The 17,844-nt window shown below is 47.2% G+C and overlaps 1 protein-coding gene across 2 annotated transcripts; it reads right to left on the reverse strand.

Annotated features, from left to right (window-relative positions):
- On the reverse strand, nt 431–16,394 carry ZNF212 (zinc finger protein 212). 2 transcript variants are annotated; one of them, XM_018046814.1, is made up of 5 exons: nt 16,262–16,394; nt 4,407–4,791; nt 4,200–4,326; nt 3,125–3,214; nt 431–2,347 (listed from the first exon to the last, which is right to left on the reverse strand). In XM_018046814.1, exons 2-5 carry the CDS (start codon nt 4,569–4,571, stop codon nt 1,536–1,538), a joined length of 1,194 nt encoding a protein of 397 aa, XP_017902303.1. In that variant the 5' UTR covers nt 4,572–4,791; nt 16,262–16,394; the 3' UTR covers nt 431–1,535. The 2 variants fall into 2 exon arrangements, with proteins under 2 accessions (XP_017902303.1, XP_017902302.1); XM_018046813.1 differs by having other exon boundaries at nt 4,407–4,796.

The raw sequence follows: 17,844 nt of genomic DNA on the forward strand, positions 1-17,844 counted from the left end.
CATGGGGTTGCCAAGAGTCGGACCCGACTGAGCAACGCACACACACATACACACACACACATTTTTCATTTACTGAAATAGTACTGTGTTACAGATCTCATTCAATTTCTTACATTTCCCATCAGCACCAAGTACTTAAGATGGACCCACACGGCTATGTGGACACCTAAGCCAACACTCCTGTCTCCCCAAGACTCCTTGTGTACCACGGCATTTCACCTGCCCTCCCTACCGCCCACCTCCCACGACTCAGACACTCAGCCTGTCTGCAGCCCTCGACCACCACAGATACTGGTGAGTATCCCCTGCGTGCCCTCCTCTCTGCTGCCCAGGTTTAAGGAAGGTGCAGGCCAGGCTATGCCACTAGGCCTTCACCCTGGCCGTAGGAGGGAATTCTCGACAAATGGAGAAAGACATCAAACAGGAGCACTTTTTTTTTTTGCCAGTAGCAAGTTTTATTCTAGGCCAACTGCAAATCATCAAAGGGGACACTCACACAGGACCCAGGAGCCTGCTCCCACCTCCCCCACACAACAGGGGGCGGGCATCCAACACCCCTAAGAGACACGGTGCTTTTCCTCCGTCTTCTCAGGAAGTCAGGCCCAGAACAAGTGTGGAGTGTGTGTGATCTGAACAACCTCAACGAACAACTGGCGTAACTTGGACCAACTCAAGGGACCACTGCACGGGAACAAGCTGAGCCACCGAAGTGAAAACGGAGCTCTCCACCCCGGGAGGCTGTGGAACCACAGCGGGGACGGACTGGAAGGGCAGGGAGGAGCCACCTGCGCAGGAGCAGCCATACCCCAGCTCCTTTCCTGGACCCTTCACACCCAGCAGGGGCTCTGGGGGCTCCCTCACCACGCTGTCCCTTGTGGTTGATTAGGCCCCCTGGAGAGCCCAGGACTCCCACGACAGGGTGCTCAGCACTGCGTCCCGGTCTCTGGCTTGACTGAACGTGAGTGGGCTGAGCGAGCCTGTGAGTGACTCCCTCCTGGAGGGCAAGCCAGGTCCCTGTTAGGAACAACTTCTACGACTCTGAAAATTTAAAGAGCGCCAGGCTTTCTTCATAAACTAAAATCTAATCCCCCCAACCCCCCAAAAAAAGGTTCTTCAGAGCAGGGTAAGCAGTTCCCTTTAATTACCTCCTCTACTTGTCAGGAATCAGACCATGGAAGAGGAGGACCCACGGGGCTGTGCTCCCACATGCCTGCTCACTCCTCTGGTCCGACTCAATCCCTGGGAAGACCCAGAGGCTGGGAGAGGTCACTAGCCCGGCAGGGTCAGACAGCCACCCCCAGCCTGAGACTTTTGGCTCCGACGGGAAAACCAGAGACAGCAGGAGAGGCCTGGCCCAGGCTCCCCGCCTCCCCTGGATTTTAGGACAGCCTCTGGGCTCGGCCTGGCGCCCGGTCACAAAAGCAAACCAAAGAGAGCCCCCTCAGGAAGAAGTCAGTGCCCGACTCTGCAGTGTCTTTTGGGGGACAGTGCCAGCTCCCCCCACCCCCCCTCCACTGGGTGAGGGGCTGGCACCCCTAGAGCAGGCCGCTGGGCCTGGCGGGCTGCAGGGCTGGCCCGCCCCGCTCCCGCTGGTGGATCTTCTGGTGCTGCAGGAGGTGCTGCTTCTGCACAAAGCTCTTCTCGCACTCGGGGCAGCTGTAGGGCCGCTCGCCCGTGTGGATGCGCTGGTGCCGCACCAGGTCTGATGGATGGCTGAAGTTCTTGCCGCAGTAACCGCAGAGGAGGGAGCCCCGGCTCCTCTTCCAGGGGATGTGGCCGGGCAGGGCGACCAGACTGTTGGGTGAGAACCGCTCCTGGGCCGGGCGGCCGGCCCGAGCGGCGGCCTGCAGGTGGCAGCGCTGGTGGGTCAGCAGACTCATCCGGCAGCGGAAGCTCCTCGCGCACGCATCGCACTGGAGCGGCTGCGCCTTCCGCGCCGGCGGCTTAAGCTGGGGCCGGGGGCGGGGGCTCGCCTCTGGCTCCGAGGGCGTCTGCGGGTGTGGGGTCTCGCACTCGGGACATCCGCAGGGCCCAGCGCTGTCCCTTCTCAGCTGCAGGCCTTGCCCACACTCCCGGCCCGGCTGCAGCTGCTTGTGACACTTGCGCTTCGGGGTGCAGCCCAGAGTTCTGCCACTGCCAGGGTCTCTCCCACCCTCGGTGGGCTCCTGCAGACGAGTGTCCCCGGGACCTGACTCCAAGAGGATGGAACTGCCCTGCCCATCCCAGAGCTCAGCCTGCTCCGGGCTCCGGAGAGCCTGCTCGTCGGCAAAGCCCAAGCACTTTCCGGGAAGGTCCGCGGAGCTGTCCTGCGTGTACCGGGTCTCCTGCTTGGCCACGACCTCCTCCGCTGCCGAGAGAAAGGAGAGCCACAAAAGAGAGCACAGTCTAGGTTGTCTCAGAGCTAAACGCGCCTCGGCCAGCTTCAGAAGGGCTCAAATCAGAGTACTCCAGGACCAAGGGAACTGGGACAGTCTGAAAGAGGAGACTGAGCAGCTTGCAAGGCCTGAAAAACTAGACTGTGCTCAGGGAGAGACGTGCTGGCTGGACTCTGAACACAGTGTGCTTACAGGACACTGTTATATTCTCCAAGCTTGTCCACAGATCTGCTTTCAACCTCTGTAGAAAATGGCTAGATAAACACAGGTATAAGCTACTTTAAGTGTTAAGAGTGTTAAAATAATAAATGTGAATAATAAAACAAACACACACCTAAACCTGTACCTTAGAAATCCACACATCCAGCTCGGTTCTTCCTGCCAACTCTCCCCAGATGACCCGGTTCCCGGTGGCTTCTCCTGCCTCTTACCCAGCGAGCCTCACTCCTGCAGCTCTGACCCACCCTGCTCTCAGTCTCCGCCGGGTTCTGACTCCGGTCTATTAGGCACCCTACCCTGTACGGCACACGGAAAGGCGAGGCGGCCACGAGTCTTAAGGACTCCCCGCAGTAGTGAAGGAGGTAAGAGCCACGTGTAAGAGGTGACCTGACGACAACCATAAAGGAGTTTAGAACAAACAAACGCCAGACAAGGTGACTGCTGATCAGCATGGGGCAGTCTGGTGGTGGCAAAGCTCACAATAGGCTGCCGGGGACGGGACAGGGCTGGAATATTCTGGAGCCACTCACCTGGGTGGACACCACGAGACTCTTCCTCCTCCAAGTCACCCGGCATCTCTGCACCCAACTCCATTTCTCCTTCGGGCTGGCCAAGCACCTCTGGGTTGGAAAGGGCACAATGTGAGCCCAGAAGACAGGACTGGTCATTTGCCAGTGAACAAGGCAACCGAGGTCAAGGAGCTGACGGTAAAACTTCAGAAGATTCACCGTCACTCTCCCCGAGCAGTTTCGGACAATTCAGAAAGTCATGGCCAATTCGAAGGAGCCACTCGGCTAACGGCTGCCTTCACGTTCCTTCTCAGGCGCTGGGGGCCAGGCCCCAGAGCTCCCTGCTTTCCTCCCCACACCACCCCCACCTCCCACGGTCGGGGGCTCCTTTCCGGGGCTTTAACTTCATCTGGGCCACAGCCCTGCAAGGCAAGGTCAGGACTGCTGTCCCCACTGGGACAGACAAGGCAACAGCCACCAGCACCAGTGACCCAGCCAAGGTCACAGACTCCTCTCTGACCATTTGCCCCTTCCCTCTCCCTCCCTCCGCTTCGGTCACAGCGGCCTTCTGGACAAGCCTCCACGGACCTCGGTTCTAAAGGAGTTTAGAACCAAACAAAATGCGTTTATTATTTTACCTATAAAGATGAACATCTATCAAGCAGCACTTCTAATCAACACAGCATGAATTTTCAAACCACAGGACTGGCTAAATTAATTCCTCCCCACAGATAAATGCCAAGAAACATTGGTGAGTCCCTGCTGCCTGGCCATCCCAGGTAACAAAGGACTTCTTGTCAAGCCGTCCCAAGTATTAAAAACAGCTTGAGGTATCCTAGCTGTGTTACACTCTAACGCGTATGATGACATCTTATCTATCAGTATAAACACTATCAAGAACTGACTACATGAATACAAAACCTTCCCAAGAGTCGTCCTAAACCGAGGGCCTGGAGATTCCCATTACTCAACGCGGCGGAGGCCAAGAGAGGACCCACAGCCACGAGAATCCCAGGTGTAGCCTGGGTCACAAACGCCTCGGTCAGGAATTGCAGGATGTCTGAGGGCAAGGTCTAGGGAAGAAACCGCTACCTACTCAGAGAGACCAGAGTCTCATAGTTGCTCTTCATCACGTTGGCGTAGAGCTCCTTCTGCCAGTCCTCCAGGTTCTCCCACTCCTGCTCCGAAAAGCAGACGCCGTCATTTTCAAGTGACCTGGACACCTGGAGTCACAAATGTCACACAGTGAGGGCCTCCGATCAAAGATACAAAGGAAAAGCCAGCCCCTGAGAATCGGGCTTACCTTGGGAACGTCCCCGTTGCTGCCCGGGGGCAGCCGCAGGACCCAGAAGTTCCTGTTCCTCAGCAGGTTCTCCACGTTCTCCAGCCGCCTCTGCAGCAGCCCGTACTCCTGCAGCAGGGTCCCCAGCACGGCCCACTTGCCCTCCAGCTGGTTCCCGAGCTCCATGGCCGTCTTCTCGCAGTCGGCCAGCTTCTTCTCGGCTGTCCCTGTCCGCCCCTCCAGAGTCAGCAGGCGGGCGGCCTGGGACTCCACCTTCTTCTCCACGGCCTGGATGGCGGCCACCACAGTCCAGAGCGAGATCTCTGTGGTCTCCAGGTAGGGGCTTTTCTCCAGTGCTTGCAGGGGTGGCGTGGAAGAAGTCAGAGGGCTGGAGCGGTGCTTCCTCCTGTGCTGAAGAACCAGGTGCAGGGTCAGGCGGTCAGCGTCTCTTCCAAACAACAGGTTAGAAACACACAAGGGGTCCAGGAACGCTACGGCACCCAGTTTTTACTTTTTCTTTTAGTTTAAAAAGCACGTGCCTTTATATTCTGATACTTTAAATTACACGTATATGCCGTAACAAGAAAAAACTAACATGTATGTAAAATATCACCGTCCAGAAATAGGCTGTTGGGATCTTGGTAGGTTTCCTACAAGGTTCCCCCCGCCCCCCATCTTCTAACTTATTTTATTCAACAAAGCTGCCATCGTGTTGTAAGTGTCTTGTTGCCTGCGTTTCACAGCCTGCCTCTTCAGTACGCCTTTCCAGTGTCAGTATTCATGTCTTTAAGCCGATTTTTTTCTATTTGATATTAGAGAGTCTGTGTGATACTCTGCTACGATAAATGATGTGATTTCCATCCACTCTCACCTCCACATTCCTGCCAGACTTCACAGTGGATCACGTCAGCCCTGCAGGTCGCTCCCCACAATCAAGACAAAATTCCTTAGCAGGACCTACAAGACTCACCACATCCACCTTTGCACCTTACCAACCAGGAGAGTGAAAACTGAGTCCTTCGGAAACATCTACTTAAATGACCAGACTGAGTCCTCTGGCACTGTCCCGAGGCTTCACGTTTTTAGGGTCTGTCCCTGACAGCGGCTGAAGCTCAGAGCTAATAAAACCAGCACTTGGGAAGTGTTCTGAGCTGTCCTCTTGCCCACAGTATTCATGGCAGTCTTAAACCCCAAAGCTTCATATTCTATTATAAGGCACACACTTTAATCAAGGCTACTTCTCTAACTATAATGAGGACATGGAGAACAAGACATTGGAAGGAAATAGCTTTAGAAGAACTGCCAGGGCCTGAGCTTATGGTCTAGAGAAAGAGGGGATGAGATGAGGCCAACCAATGGCACAGAACTGAACACTTAAGTTTGGCCGTGACCTACTCCAGGTAACCAACTCAGTTCGTTACTGAGCTATTTAAGCCAAAGGCTTAAATATCCCCCTTAAAAATATCCCCCTTAAAAAGCATGTAAAGAAGTTTAATGTAAACGAAAAATACAAATGAAACCAAAAAATTCGATTACTGGATAAATTCACTTCCCCACACATTCTGTTCTTAAGTCTCTAGTTTTTCGGCATCTCTTTCCCTTCTGTGGCCCAGCACTGTGTTACTTGCTAGCACTGTTTTCCAAACAGGAAGGTGGGTTGGGATCTAAGCAGAGAAATAACATCCCTCCTCTCCCATGTCCTCAAAGGCTAAGAAGAGCAGGCAAGCCAAGCTTCCTCTTTTCTTTTGTTTTAAATTATCATGACAGAAACAATTTGAATGTCCATCAACTGGTGAATGGATAAACAAGCCAATGGTGGTCCATTCGTTCGTTATGGGTTGAATTATGTCTCCCCAAAAGGACAGGAGGAAGTCCTAACCCTGCACCTCACAATGTGATCTGACTTGGAGATAGTCTCACCGCCCATCAAGTTAAAATGAGGTCAGGAGGGTGGGCTCTAATCCAGAGTGACTGGCGCCCTAAGAATGGGGGAGAAATGAGGGAAGGCACACAGGAGCAGGTGAACGCGCAGCTCTGGAGGCAGAGGAGTTACGCTGCCACCAGCCAAGGGGCACCACCAGAAGCCAGGGGAGAGCAGGGGTCAGATGCTGCCCCACGGCCCTCGCAAAGAGCCAACCCTGCGGGCCCCTGGATTGCAGACTTCTAGCCTCCAGAGCTGAGAGACAATCAATTCGTTGGTTAGGCCACCTAGCTGGCTGGCCTTTGTTACAGCAGGCCTAGGAAAGATACACCTTATATCAGAATGGTTCATGTTAGTCACTCAGCGTGTCTGAATCTTTGCGACCCCGCGGCCTGTAGCCTACCAGGCTTCTCTGTCCATAGCATTCTGCAGGCAAGAATACTGGAGTAGGTTGCCATTTCCTTCTCCACCTTATATCAGAATCCTCCTCAGCAATTAAAAAGGAACAAATTACTGATGCCTGTAACAACATGGATGAATCTCAAAATCACAAACGTGAACGAAACCAGACACAAAATGCTACATACTGCATCCATTTACATGACATTCAGGAGAAGGCAAAACTACAGACACCAAAGAGACCAGCAGTTGCCAGGGGCTGGGACTGCTGCTGCTGCTGCTAAGTCGCTTCAGTCGTGTCCGACTCTGTGCAACCCCATAGATGGCAGCCCACCAGGCTCCCCCGTCCCTGGGATTCTCCAGGCAAGAACACTGGAGTGGGTTGCCATTTCCTTCTCCAGTGCATGAAAGTGAAAAGTGAAAGTGAAGACGCTCAGTCATGTCCAACTCTTCGTGACCCCATGGACTACAGCCTACCAGGCTCCTCCACCCATGGGATTCTCCAGGCAAGAGTACTGGAGTGGAGGAAATTAATTTCTTAGGGGGTACTTTTGGGGATGATGACAATATCCTGTAACTTGGTAATATGATGGCTACACATTTTTCAAAACTCATTGAACTATAGTTATGCTTAAGGAGTGAATTTTACTGTATGTAAATTATGTCTCAGTAAATAGGACGCAGAGTATCAAGGAAGGAGAAAATGTTAGCTATCATAAAAGATACCATAAACAGAGTCTAGAAACAAACAGGAAGAGAATATTTGTAAACAGGATATGAATCGGGAAGAAAAGATAAATAACCCAAATATAAAACTGCAGACTATAAATAATTTGCAAAAGTGCAAATGTAGGCGGTCAGTAAGCAAATGCAAAGACAACCATATTAGCAGTTAGGAACGCAGATACAACCAAGTGAAATCACTTTTCATCGACCTGGTTGAGAAATATGAAAGAGAGGGAAAGGGAACAACAATGAGAGCTGACTATGAAGTGGTAAATCTGGTACCTTCGTAACATTCCTGGAACAAGCTTTGCGGGAAGAAAATATCCCAAAGGTCCTTAAAAACCCTCTCACCTAGTGATACCACTAAAGGACTCTTCAAAAAAAAACATTACTATTCAGCGACATACACACGAAGATGACTGATTACTGGCAACATTCTTCGGAAGAGCCAAAACCTGGAAATAATCTCGATGTCTTTTTTTTTGTCTGCACCAAGTGGCTTACAGGATAGTTCCCCAATCAGGGATTGAACCTGGGCCACAGTAGTGACCAGCTCTCCACGTGGCTCAGTGGGTAAAGAATCTACCTGTCAGTGCAGGAGATGCAAGAAACGCAGGTTCAATCCCTGGGTCGGAAAGATCCCTTGAAATAGGAACTGGCAACTCATTCAAGTATTCTTGCCTGGAGAATTCCATGAACAGAGGAGCCTGGCAGGCTACAGTCCACAGAGTCGCAAAGAGTCCAGACACGACGGAAGTGACGAGGGACACGGTGACGGTGCCAAGTCCTAACCGCTGGACTGCAAGGGACTCCCTCTAGATGTCTATTAAGAAGAGGATGGTCACATAAACTGTGGCACAAAGATGGTGTCACACAACTGTTAAAAAGAATGAGTGAGACCTACGTGTATGACCTGGAAGAATGCTCATCATACACTGATAGGATAAAAGCCAGCTCTGAGGGAAATACATTTATTACGACTTCATTTTCCTAAAGAAGAGACAAGATAAGTGTTTATGTTTCTTTTAGTACACAGGAAGGTGTGGGAAGACATTCACCAAACTATACTAACACAAGTCAGCCTCAGGATGTGAGAGGGATCTTAATCTTTGATTATAAACTATTGCTTGTTTGACTTTTTCACTAAACACATACTTCTCTATAATTTTTTCCTTAGATTTCATACATAAGAATACTCCTGAAGGAAACGAGAATTCTTTAAAAAAGTACTCTTACACGCACATATTTCTGGATTTTCTGGGACATTCCTGCTTGCAAATTGTATCTTGCTGTCAGATCATGTATCATACACCGGGCCTGCAGCTATGGTCTGAAACCCACAGTCACTACCCATGAGACACAGTTCCTGCTCTTAGGAAACCTACACGCTGCTTGAGTAAAACACTAAGCAAGACTATAAAGTGATGCCTGACACAGCTGGCCTAGATGGTATTGAAGGCTGCTTCTAGCGCTGAGACAGGCGACTGAACAGATAAAAAACATTTACATGATACAGAAAATTATATAAAGTAGTGACAACAAATCTCTGTGTAACCAGCATTCAGGTAAAAAAGCTATTTAATTAAACACATATGTGTACACACACACTGAGAATACCTTGGCGATACCGTGGGTTCAGTTCCAAACCACCACAATAAAGCAGGTATGACAAGTCAAATGAATTTTCTGATTTTCTAGTACATACGAAAAGGTATGTTTCTGTAATTTAATGTAATAGCGTTATGTCTAAAAAACAGTATATACCTTAATTAAAAAGTAGGTTATTGATAAAAAATGCTAACCACCACCTGAGCCTCCAGGGAGCTGGAATCTTTCTGCAGTATTAACATCAAAGATCATTGATCACCATAACAAATGTAATAACAATGAAAAAGTTTAAAATATTTTGAGACTCACCAAAACGTGACACAGAGATAGGAGGTGAGCAAATATGTTGGAAAACTGGCAGATGACAGACTTGCTTGACAGAGAGTTGCCAGAAACTTCAACTGCTAAGAAACACCGTCAAGTGCAGTAAAGCAAAGCACAGCACGGCAGGGTACGCGCGCACGCACGTGTGTGACCTGTATATCAGCTTTACAGTCCTTCGGGCAACTCTCTGAAGTAACTACTATCCCAAATTTGTCTTTTCACTATTAACTGCCCCTTTTCATTTTTTTTACCACGTTTGTTTCCAAAAAATATATTCTTCTAATTTTTCATGTTTTAGGATTTTACATAAACAAGTTACTCTTCTACAACTCCAGGAACAACTTGGTATTGTAGGTGGCTTTGATTCATTTTCACTGCTGTATAATATTCTACCACGTGACTTCACCACAATTTACTTCTCCATCCCACTACTGATGTTTCCTCATCTTTGTCACTACAAACAGTACTATGATGAATAGAACTGTGCCTGGCTTCTAGTGGATATGGGCAAGTTTCCCAAGGGCATAGTGCTAGGAAGGGAATTATTGGCTCATAGGGTGTATACACATCCTGAACGTAAACAGATAATGTCAAATGGTTTCCAAAGTAGTTGTACCAATTTCACTCCCATCAGAAGTCTATAAGTATTCTGGCTGTTGCACAATATCATAAACATTTGTTACTGTCAAACTAACATTTGTGTCCCTCTAGCAAACTGGAAGTGATAGTTGCTCAGCTGTGTCCGACTCTTTGCGACCCCACGGACTGTAGCCCCCAGGCTCCTCTGTCGATGGAATTCTCCAGGCAAGAATACTGGAGTGGGAAGCCGTTTCTTTCTCCAGGCGATCTTCAGGACTCAGGGATTGAACCTAGGTCTCTTGCACTGCAGGCAGATTCTTTACCTTCTGAGACACCAGGGAAACCCTTGTGCATGTCCCTCTATAGATCTGAAATGATATCTCATTATGGTTTTCATCTTCATTTTTGTTATTACTAGCAAGGGACAAGCATCTTTCCTTAATGTTTACTGGCCATTCAAATTTCCCCTTCACTGCTGAAATCTTTAGTCCATTTATCTTTTGGGTTACCTGACTTCTCTAAGTATTTAAGAGGTTGTCTGATACAATTTGTAGATTCTGTATGCTAATCTATCAGTTATATGTATTACAAATCACTTCCCTTATTTGTGCCTCATTTTAAAATTCTCTTTATTACTGTTCAATATAAAGTTTTAATGTAGGTGAGTTTATCAGTATTAATTCTCTTCTGGTTTGAACTTTCATGTCAGGTGTACAAAAAACATCTGTACCACATGATACTGTCTTCTAAACACTTGATAGTTTTGACTTTCATATTTAAGTATTTATCTCAACTAGAATTGAGACAGTATTGTGTACAGTGCAAGCCTCAATTTTCATATGGGAAGTCAACAGATCTAATACTATATATTGAAAAACCCATCATTTACCTGTTACCTCTGTCATAAATCAAGTTTTCATACATGAAATCAGTCTGTTTCTGGCATCTCTCTTCTGTTCTATGGATCAATTTTCTACTGCTTGACCAAAATTACCATCTTAATGACACAGCTTTTTGATAATTATTGATACCTGGTACAAGTCCTCCTACTTATTTCACAGGAGTATCGTGATTACTTTTGGCCTGGTGATACTCTACAAGTTTGAAAGGTTTCACAAAAATATATCTTTAGAGATTTTGTCTGGCACTGCATCAAATTCATAGATAAATCTGAGAAATGACATCTTTAGAAGAAAAATGTTTCAATCCACTCACAGTACATACTCCTTTTCTAACATTTTTAATACCTTTTGCTATTTAAACATATTCCATAGGTATCTGCTCCAATCATCAATTGCTATATTATAAATAATTCTAAAACATAGCGGCTTAAGACAACAACATGTATTTTGCTCACAAATCTGCAACTAGAGGAGGCTTTGTCAAGGACAGTTTGGTCTACCGCACTCCAGGTCAAGTGGAACACACTATGGGCACGTGCTAGAATCACCTGAAGAATCCCAAGCCACATGGATAGGGATGATCTTGGTGGTAATGGTCATGTTCTGTTCAACAGCTCTGCCTATGGTCCCAGTCTGCAGTCAGCATCAACCACTAGAACACACGTGCATTTCTAATAGGGCATTTTTGCCTTCTCTCTTTTTTCTTCATTAATCTCTCTAAACACTGAAATTATATATTGATAGCTATGTGGATAAAAAATTATTATCTTCATGCTGCACAATATAACTGAAGGAAAGTTACACAGCTCAAAATAGCCTGGAGTTAAAACTCCCCTCTGGGTCCTCCCCACCATCTATGCAAAAAAAAGAATTCTCTCACCGGAAGAAAAAAAATGGACATTAAGGTTGATTATGCCCAGCTCCCAGCTGGTCCAGCCTCTGGCCGATAGCCAGAATTCCTTGCCCCAGCTGTTTAAGAGCTAACTACTCCAAACAACCTTGGAGAAGAACAGGCCTTCTTAAGACAGCAGATTTCCACATATATGCCTATATATACTTACTCTTTTCTTGGGTAAGTGCAGCAGCTCACTGGTCTAACTGCTGCCCCTTCTCCCCTCATTAAAGGTGACCTGTTCCTGTAAAATGCTGGTCTCATTCTTTTTCCGAACCTCGCCTTCTCTTAACTTCCTTACCCTACAATAACAGCCACCAGAAACATGCGGATGCTAAAATTTAATTGAAATTGATTAAAAACTGAGTTCTTCAGTTCCTCAGCTATTGAGCTACATTGCAAGTGCTTGACAGCCACATGTACTTTGTTCCTACTCTACTGAACAGGGCAGAGAATATTTCCATCATCTCAGAAAGCTCTATCGAATGCACTACCCCCTTACTAGTTTTTTATTCATAAAATACTAAGGTTGTGTTAAAATTTCTACTATGACAGTAAATTTTCCTTGTAGTTCTATCAATTTTTGTTCAATATATTTTGAGGCTATATAATTAGATGCACATAAGATTAGAAACATTCTATCAGAATGGTAATTAAGTCTTTCACCATAATAAAAGCAGTAGTAGCCCTTTATCTCTAGCAATATTAATACAATTAAGCCAACTTTCCTTTTTAAAAAAATGCTGCTTATTATTTTATCTTTGGCTGCGCCGGGTCTTTGTCGCTGTGCATGGGATTTCTCTAGCTGCAGCAAGTGGGGGCTTCTCTTGGTGTGGAGCACTAGCTCCAGGAGCTGCAGCTCAAGGGCTCAATGGCTGTGGCACATGAGCTCAGCTGCTCCATGGCATGTGGGACCTGCCCAGACTGGGGCTGACCCCGTGTCCCCTGCACTGGTAAGTGGATTTTTAACCACTGAACCACCAAGGAAGTCCCCAATTTTCCCATGATCAGTATTAGCCTGGTACATGTTTTCATATCCTTTTATAGTCAACTGTTTCTATAACTTTATCTTTTAGTCGTATCTCCTATAAACCATTTGCTCCAGATGAGGAGATCAATCTCTGCCTCTTAACTAAAACACTTAGTCCATTTCCATTTATTGTAATTGTTGGTCTATTTTTATTTATTTTTACCTTATTTGTGCTATTTATCCCATCCCGTTTCTTGCCTTCTTTTAGACTGATTTTTTTTCTTATTCTATTATTCCCCCTTTTGAATTTTAACTTATATAGCCAATGTCTAGTCTTTTAGCAACCATCCTAGAAACTGCTTACAAAGACTTCAAACATCTGAATTTTGATCCTCTCTTCCTAACGTTGGAGAAGGCAATGACAATCCACTCTAGTACTCTTGCCTGGAAAATTCCATGGACAGAGGAGCCTGGTAGGCTTCAGTCCATGGGGTCTCAAAGAGTCCACTGAGCGACTTCACTTTCACTTTTCACTTTCTTGCATTTGAGAAGGAAATGGCAACCCACTCCAGTGTTCTTGCCTGGAGAATCCCAGGGACGGGGGAGTCTGGTGAGCTGCCGTCTATGGGGTCACACAGAGTCAGACTGAAGTGATGCAGCAGCAGCAGCAGCAGCAGCTTCCTACTGTTTATATCAATGCTGCCATGTATTTACTCTATCTTTGTTTTTAACCCACAAGAGAGTATTACTCTTTTATTCAGACAATAGTTGTTTAGATTTACCCATTTTAACGGATTATCATATTTTCTTATATTATCACTTTCCACTTAGGATAAGTTTCCTTGTACCTTAAGTACATTCTTTAGAATTTCTTTAATGAGTATACTAGTAACAAATTGTCAGTTCTGTCTGAAAATATTTTACCATTTTTTTTAAAAGATACTTTTGAGAAGTATAAATATGGGACTACATAGTTATTTTCTTTTAGCCTTTCCACGATGCCAGTCTACTGCTGGTTGGCTTCCAGAGTTGTCGAGATGAACCTCATCAGTCTTAAGAATGGTTCATTTGAAGCCAATCTTTTTAAAGAATTGTCTCTGCATTGTATTCTGTACCTTCACTATCGTGTGTCTAGGTAGAGATTTCTTTATGTTTATCCTGATTGGGATCTATTGGGCTTCTAAGTATTTGTATTTGCACCAGTCCTATGATATCCTCGGCCATTAACCACTCATCAAACATGGCCTCCAGTGCAGACTGAGTGTGTTTCCTATTGGAATTCCAATAGGTTTTTCTTCTGAAATTGCAACCTCTGAAATCGCTGAATGACTAATTTTTTGTCCATTCATTTTACTGGCTTTTTCTCAGAGCGTTTCATTACTTTCTGCATAGCTTTTATTGGGAATTCATTTTTTCTTAGATGTTCTCTATGAGGATTATTTGAAGTCTGAGTTAAGTGTTGAATACTTCAGAGATTTGAGGTCATATGAATTCAGGCAATAAGCCCACTGGAGAGTCAACATGAATTCTCAAGAGGCACCTTGTACCCATCTCTCGGCACCAAGGTTTGTCATGATTTTCTCTGCAATCACTCCCTAGAGGTGGGAGCTTACTTCCAGTTCACCCTTAAGGTTGCCCTTTGAAGTTTCAATGTTATGAGACTGGAGTTGAAGGCGTCTGAGACTTCCCATCTTAGGCTCTGAGTTTTGCCTATTTTCCAATGTCCCTTGAGGTTATAAACACTACCAGTGAATGTTCAGTAAATGTCCTCAAAGTTGGCTTCAGAAATCCTTCCTATCTCTTAAGAGCATGCTCTTTCACTTAGTCTTTGGGCTCTTTCATATGTTCTACTAACTACATTTCAAATATATTTGTTCCCTCACCTCAGGATTTTTTGTTGTTTTCATCAGGGCACCCTTTGGCCATACTGGCCAAACAAGAGTTACAGAATCTTTTATCTGAAGACGAGAAACGAAATATGCTTGAGAACAATTTAAATATGTTCTGCACTGATAGATCCATAAATTAATTAAAGCATACTTGGGGATTTTGGAGGACAAGACTTCCTTTTAACAAGATCTGTTGAAGACATATAGGAAACTGCACTGACCAGTTAGAAAGAAGTATTCTGGAAGTTAGTAATGTATCCTCCAGCCCAACTTTAGTATTATAACATGGTCTTGAGAAAAAAGGCAAGTCTTTGACTAGATCACCTTAGCTTAAAGGAATCAAATGAGGTAAATATAGTGATATCATGAACATTTGTGTCTTGTTGTCATAATTCATTGAAAACACACACTGTATTAAGTCTCCCAATCCTTCCCCTCAGTTCTTACCAACTTCCCACAAGAATCAAATACAAGGCACCCAGCTCACGGTCAAATTTTCACAACAGGATCTCCATAGCCCTCTCACATGATTCTGAAAGTGTCTTTAGATCAAGAAATGCTGCCCTGAAGACCAACTGAACTCCACCTGCCCTTTCTACAGCAAATCCTCTCATATCATCAAAGTAACCAACACTTCATAATAATAAAGAGACTGTCAGAGCTGCCAAGAACCTTGTGTGATGCAAACTCAGTCGCTTCAGTCCTGTCCTAGTCTTTGTGACCCTATAGACTACAGCCCGCCAATATCCTCTGTCCATGGGATTCTCCAGGCAGGAACACTGGAGTGGGTTGCCAAGGCCTGCCTCCTCCAGGGGATCTTCCCGACCCAGAGATAGAACCTGGGTCTTCTGCATTGCAGGCGGATTCTTTACTGTCTGGGCCACCATATCACCTAGTAACTAGCCAAACACTCAATTTACAGCTAAGGAAACAGAAGCTTACAGTGAACACAGTTACCTAAAATCACTAGACTGGATAGCTGACAGCTGAGTTACGGGCTAAAACCCGGTTTCCCGACTCCGTGCCCAAGCTCCACGTCTTGCCATTCCCTGAATGGGGACATGTGGGAGAGGAGGAGACGGAAAGAGATCGACAGCTTCCCAGACAAAAAGCCAGCAACTTACACCGTGAGGGTAACACCTGCCCCCCAGGGAGAGAAAGCCCTGCCTTAACTTCAACCAGCGTGGCTGCAAACCAGTGCAGAGTCTGCAGCAGGAGAGAGCACGGCAGAAGGAACGAGGGCAACCCCATTAGGCCGAGAACGAGCTGGTCACAGAGAAGCAGAGTCCTGGGGTCCCGGAACACGGGGCAAGTTCGCTGGCAATGACAGGGACTCAGGGTTTCCCATCCGCGCCTCCTCACCAGCCAGGAAACGGGCTCTCTTAGCGCGCGACGAAAACAGGTCGGGACGGTAGCAAATCCAAGAACATGAAACAAGCCTCGGCGAAGTTTCTCGGGAAGACGCCGGGCATACGGCCGACGCGGAGGGAACGGTCCGCGAGAGGGCAGGGCGCTGGGGTCGTCGGGGGAAGGTCAGCGTGGACCCGCGCCAGCCGCTGACTACCGACGCCCAGCCCCGCCGGGGCCGCACCTCGAAGCCCAGCCCCCGGCCAGGGGCTCCCCCACCCCCAACGCGCCCCCGGGCCCGCACGAGAAGGACTCTTACCCGAGCAGGTGCCAGCTCCGCCATGGCTGCCACCTGGGGCCCGTCTAATACGCCTCGAGCTGCGTGCGGGGTTTCCTGGGGGGCCCGCCGGCACCTCCTGGCAGCCGCCCCAGCGCCGTGTTGATGCAAGGTGCATTATGGGAGTCCGGCCCTCCCGAGCCAAGACGGGCGCCACCCGCCGATCCTCGCAGCGCGGGGTTTCCCCTGGCGCCTCCGTGCGGCAGGAGGGTGAACAACACCTCGGCATTCAGCCCGAGAGGGACGGACGACTAGGACTTTCCAAGTCAAGGGCAGGTTGCAAATTTAAGACGAACCTCCTATAAGCACAGCTTCATTAATAAACCCCAAACAAGCAATTGTCTAAGTTTTTATCGTGATACGTTTACCACTCCTTATCAAACACTTAATCCATTTAAATTCATCTCTCAGTGGTTTGGAGGGCTTCCCTCGTGGCTCAGACGGTCAAGAATCTGCCTGCAATGCAGTAGACCCAAGTTTGATCTCTGTGTAGGGAAGATCCCCTGGAGAAGGGAACGGCAACTCACTCCAGTATTTCTGCCTGGAGAATTCCATGGACAGAGGAGCCTGTTGGGATCGCAAAGAGTTGGGCACGACTGAGCGACTGACACGAACACAACGCGTAGACCTCTGTTTCTCCAGCACTCTGGTAGGTGCTTTGACGGATTAAAAAAATGTATAAAACTCATGGGGGAGAATGAAAGAAATGAAAGTGGACGTCGCTCAGTCGTGTCGGACTCTTTGCGACCCCATGGGCTATACAGTCCATGAAATTCTCCAGACCAGAATACTGGAGTGGGTAGCCTTTCCCTTCTCCAGGGGATCTTCCCAACCCAGGGATCAAACCCAGGTCTCCCACATGGCAGGTGGATTCTTTACCAGCTGGGCCACAAGGGAAACCCATGGCAGAAGAATAGATACATGTATACCTATGGCTGAGTCCCTTTACTGTCCACCTGAAACTATCACAGTATTATTATTGGCTATGAAAGTGAAAGTGAAGTCTCTCAGTCGTGCCCAGCTCTTTGTGACCCCATAGGCTGTAGCCTACCAGATTCCTCCATCCATGGGATTTTCCAGGCACGAATACTGGAGTGGGTTGCCATTTCCTTCTCCAGGAGATCTTCTGACCCAGAGATTGAACCCGGGTCTCCCACATTGCAGGCAGACGCTTTACCACCTGAGTCACCAGGGAAGTCCATATTGTAGTATATATATTGCTGGCTATACTCCAATATAAAGTAAAAGGTTTTTTAAAAATGTAATACTCAGACATTTCTCTGAGGGAAGAAGCTGTAATCTGGTTGGGGAAAAGAGACACGCTCCCAAACGGCAAGCAGTTTTATTCAAAAATACACCTGTTACTTTGCTTTTTAGAAACCAGACACACATTTCTCATATCAACAGGGGGTTAGGTGCCCAGACCATCCCACTGAAGTCTATCAGTGAAAGTAATCATGCTTTGGAGAATCCAAGAGAGCCCATCCAGCCTACATGCCTCATGTTAAACCACGCATTCTGAGTTTTGGGTTGAAAATCATGGCTGCTTTACCGTTTGAGCGTGC

This window comes from Capra hircus, chromosome 4 (genome assembly GCF_001704415.2).
Source record: "Capra hircus breed San Clemente chromosome 4, ASM170441v1, whole genome shotgun sequence".
NCBI lineage: Eukaryota > Metazoa > Chordata > Mammalia > Artiodactyla > Bovidae > Capra > Capra hircus.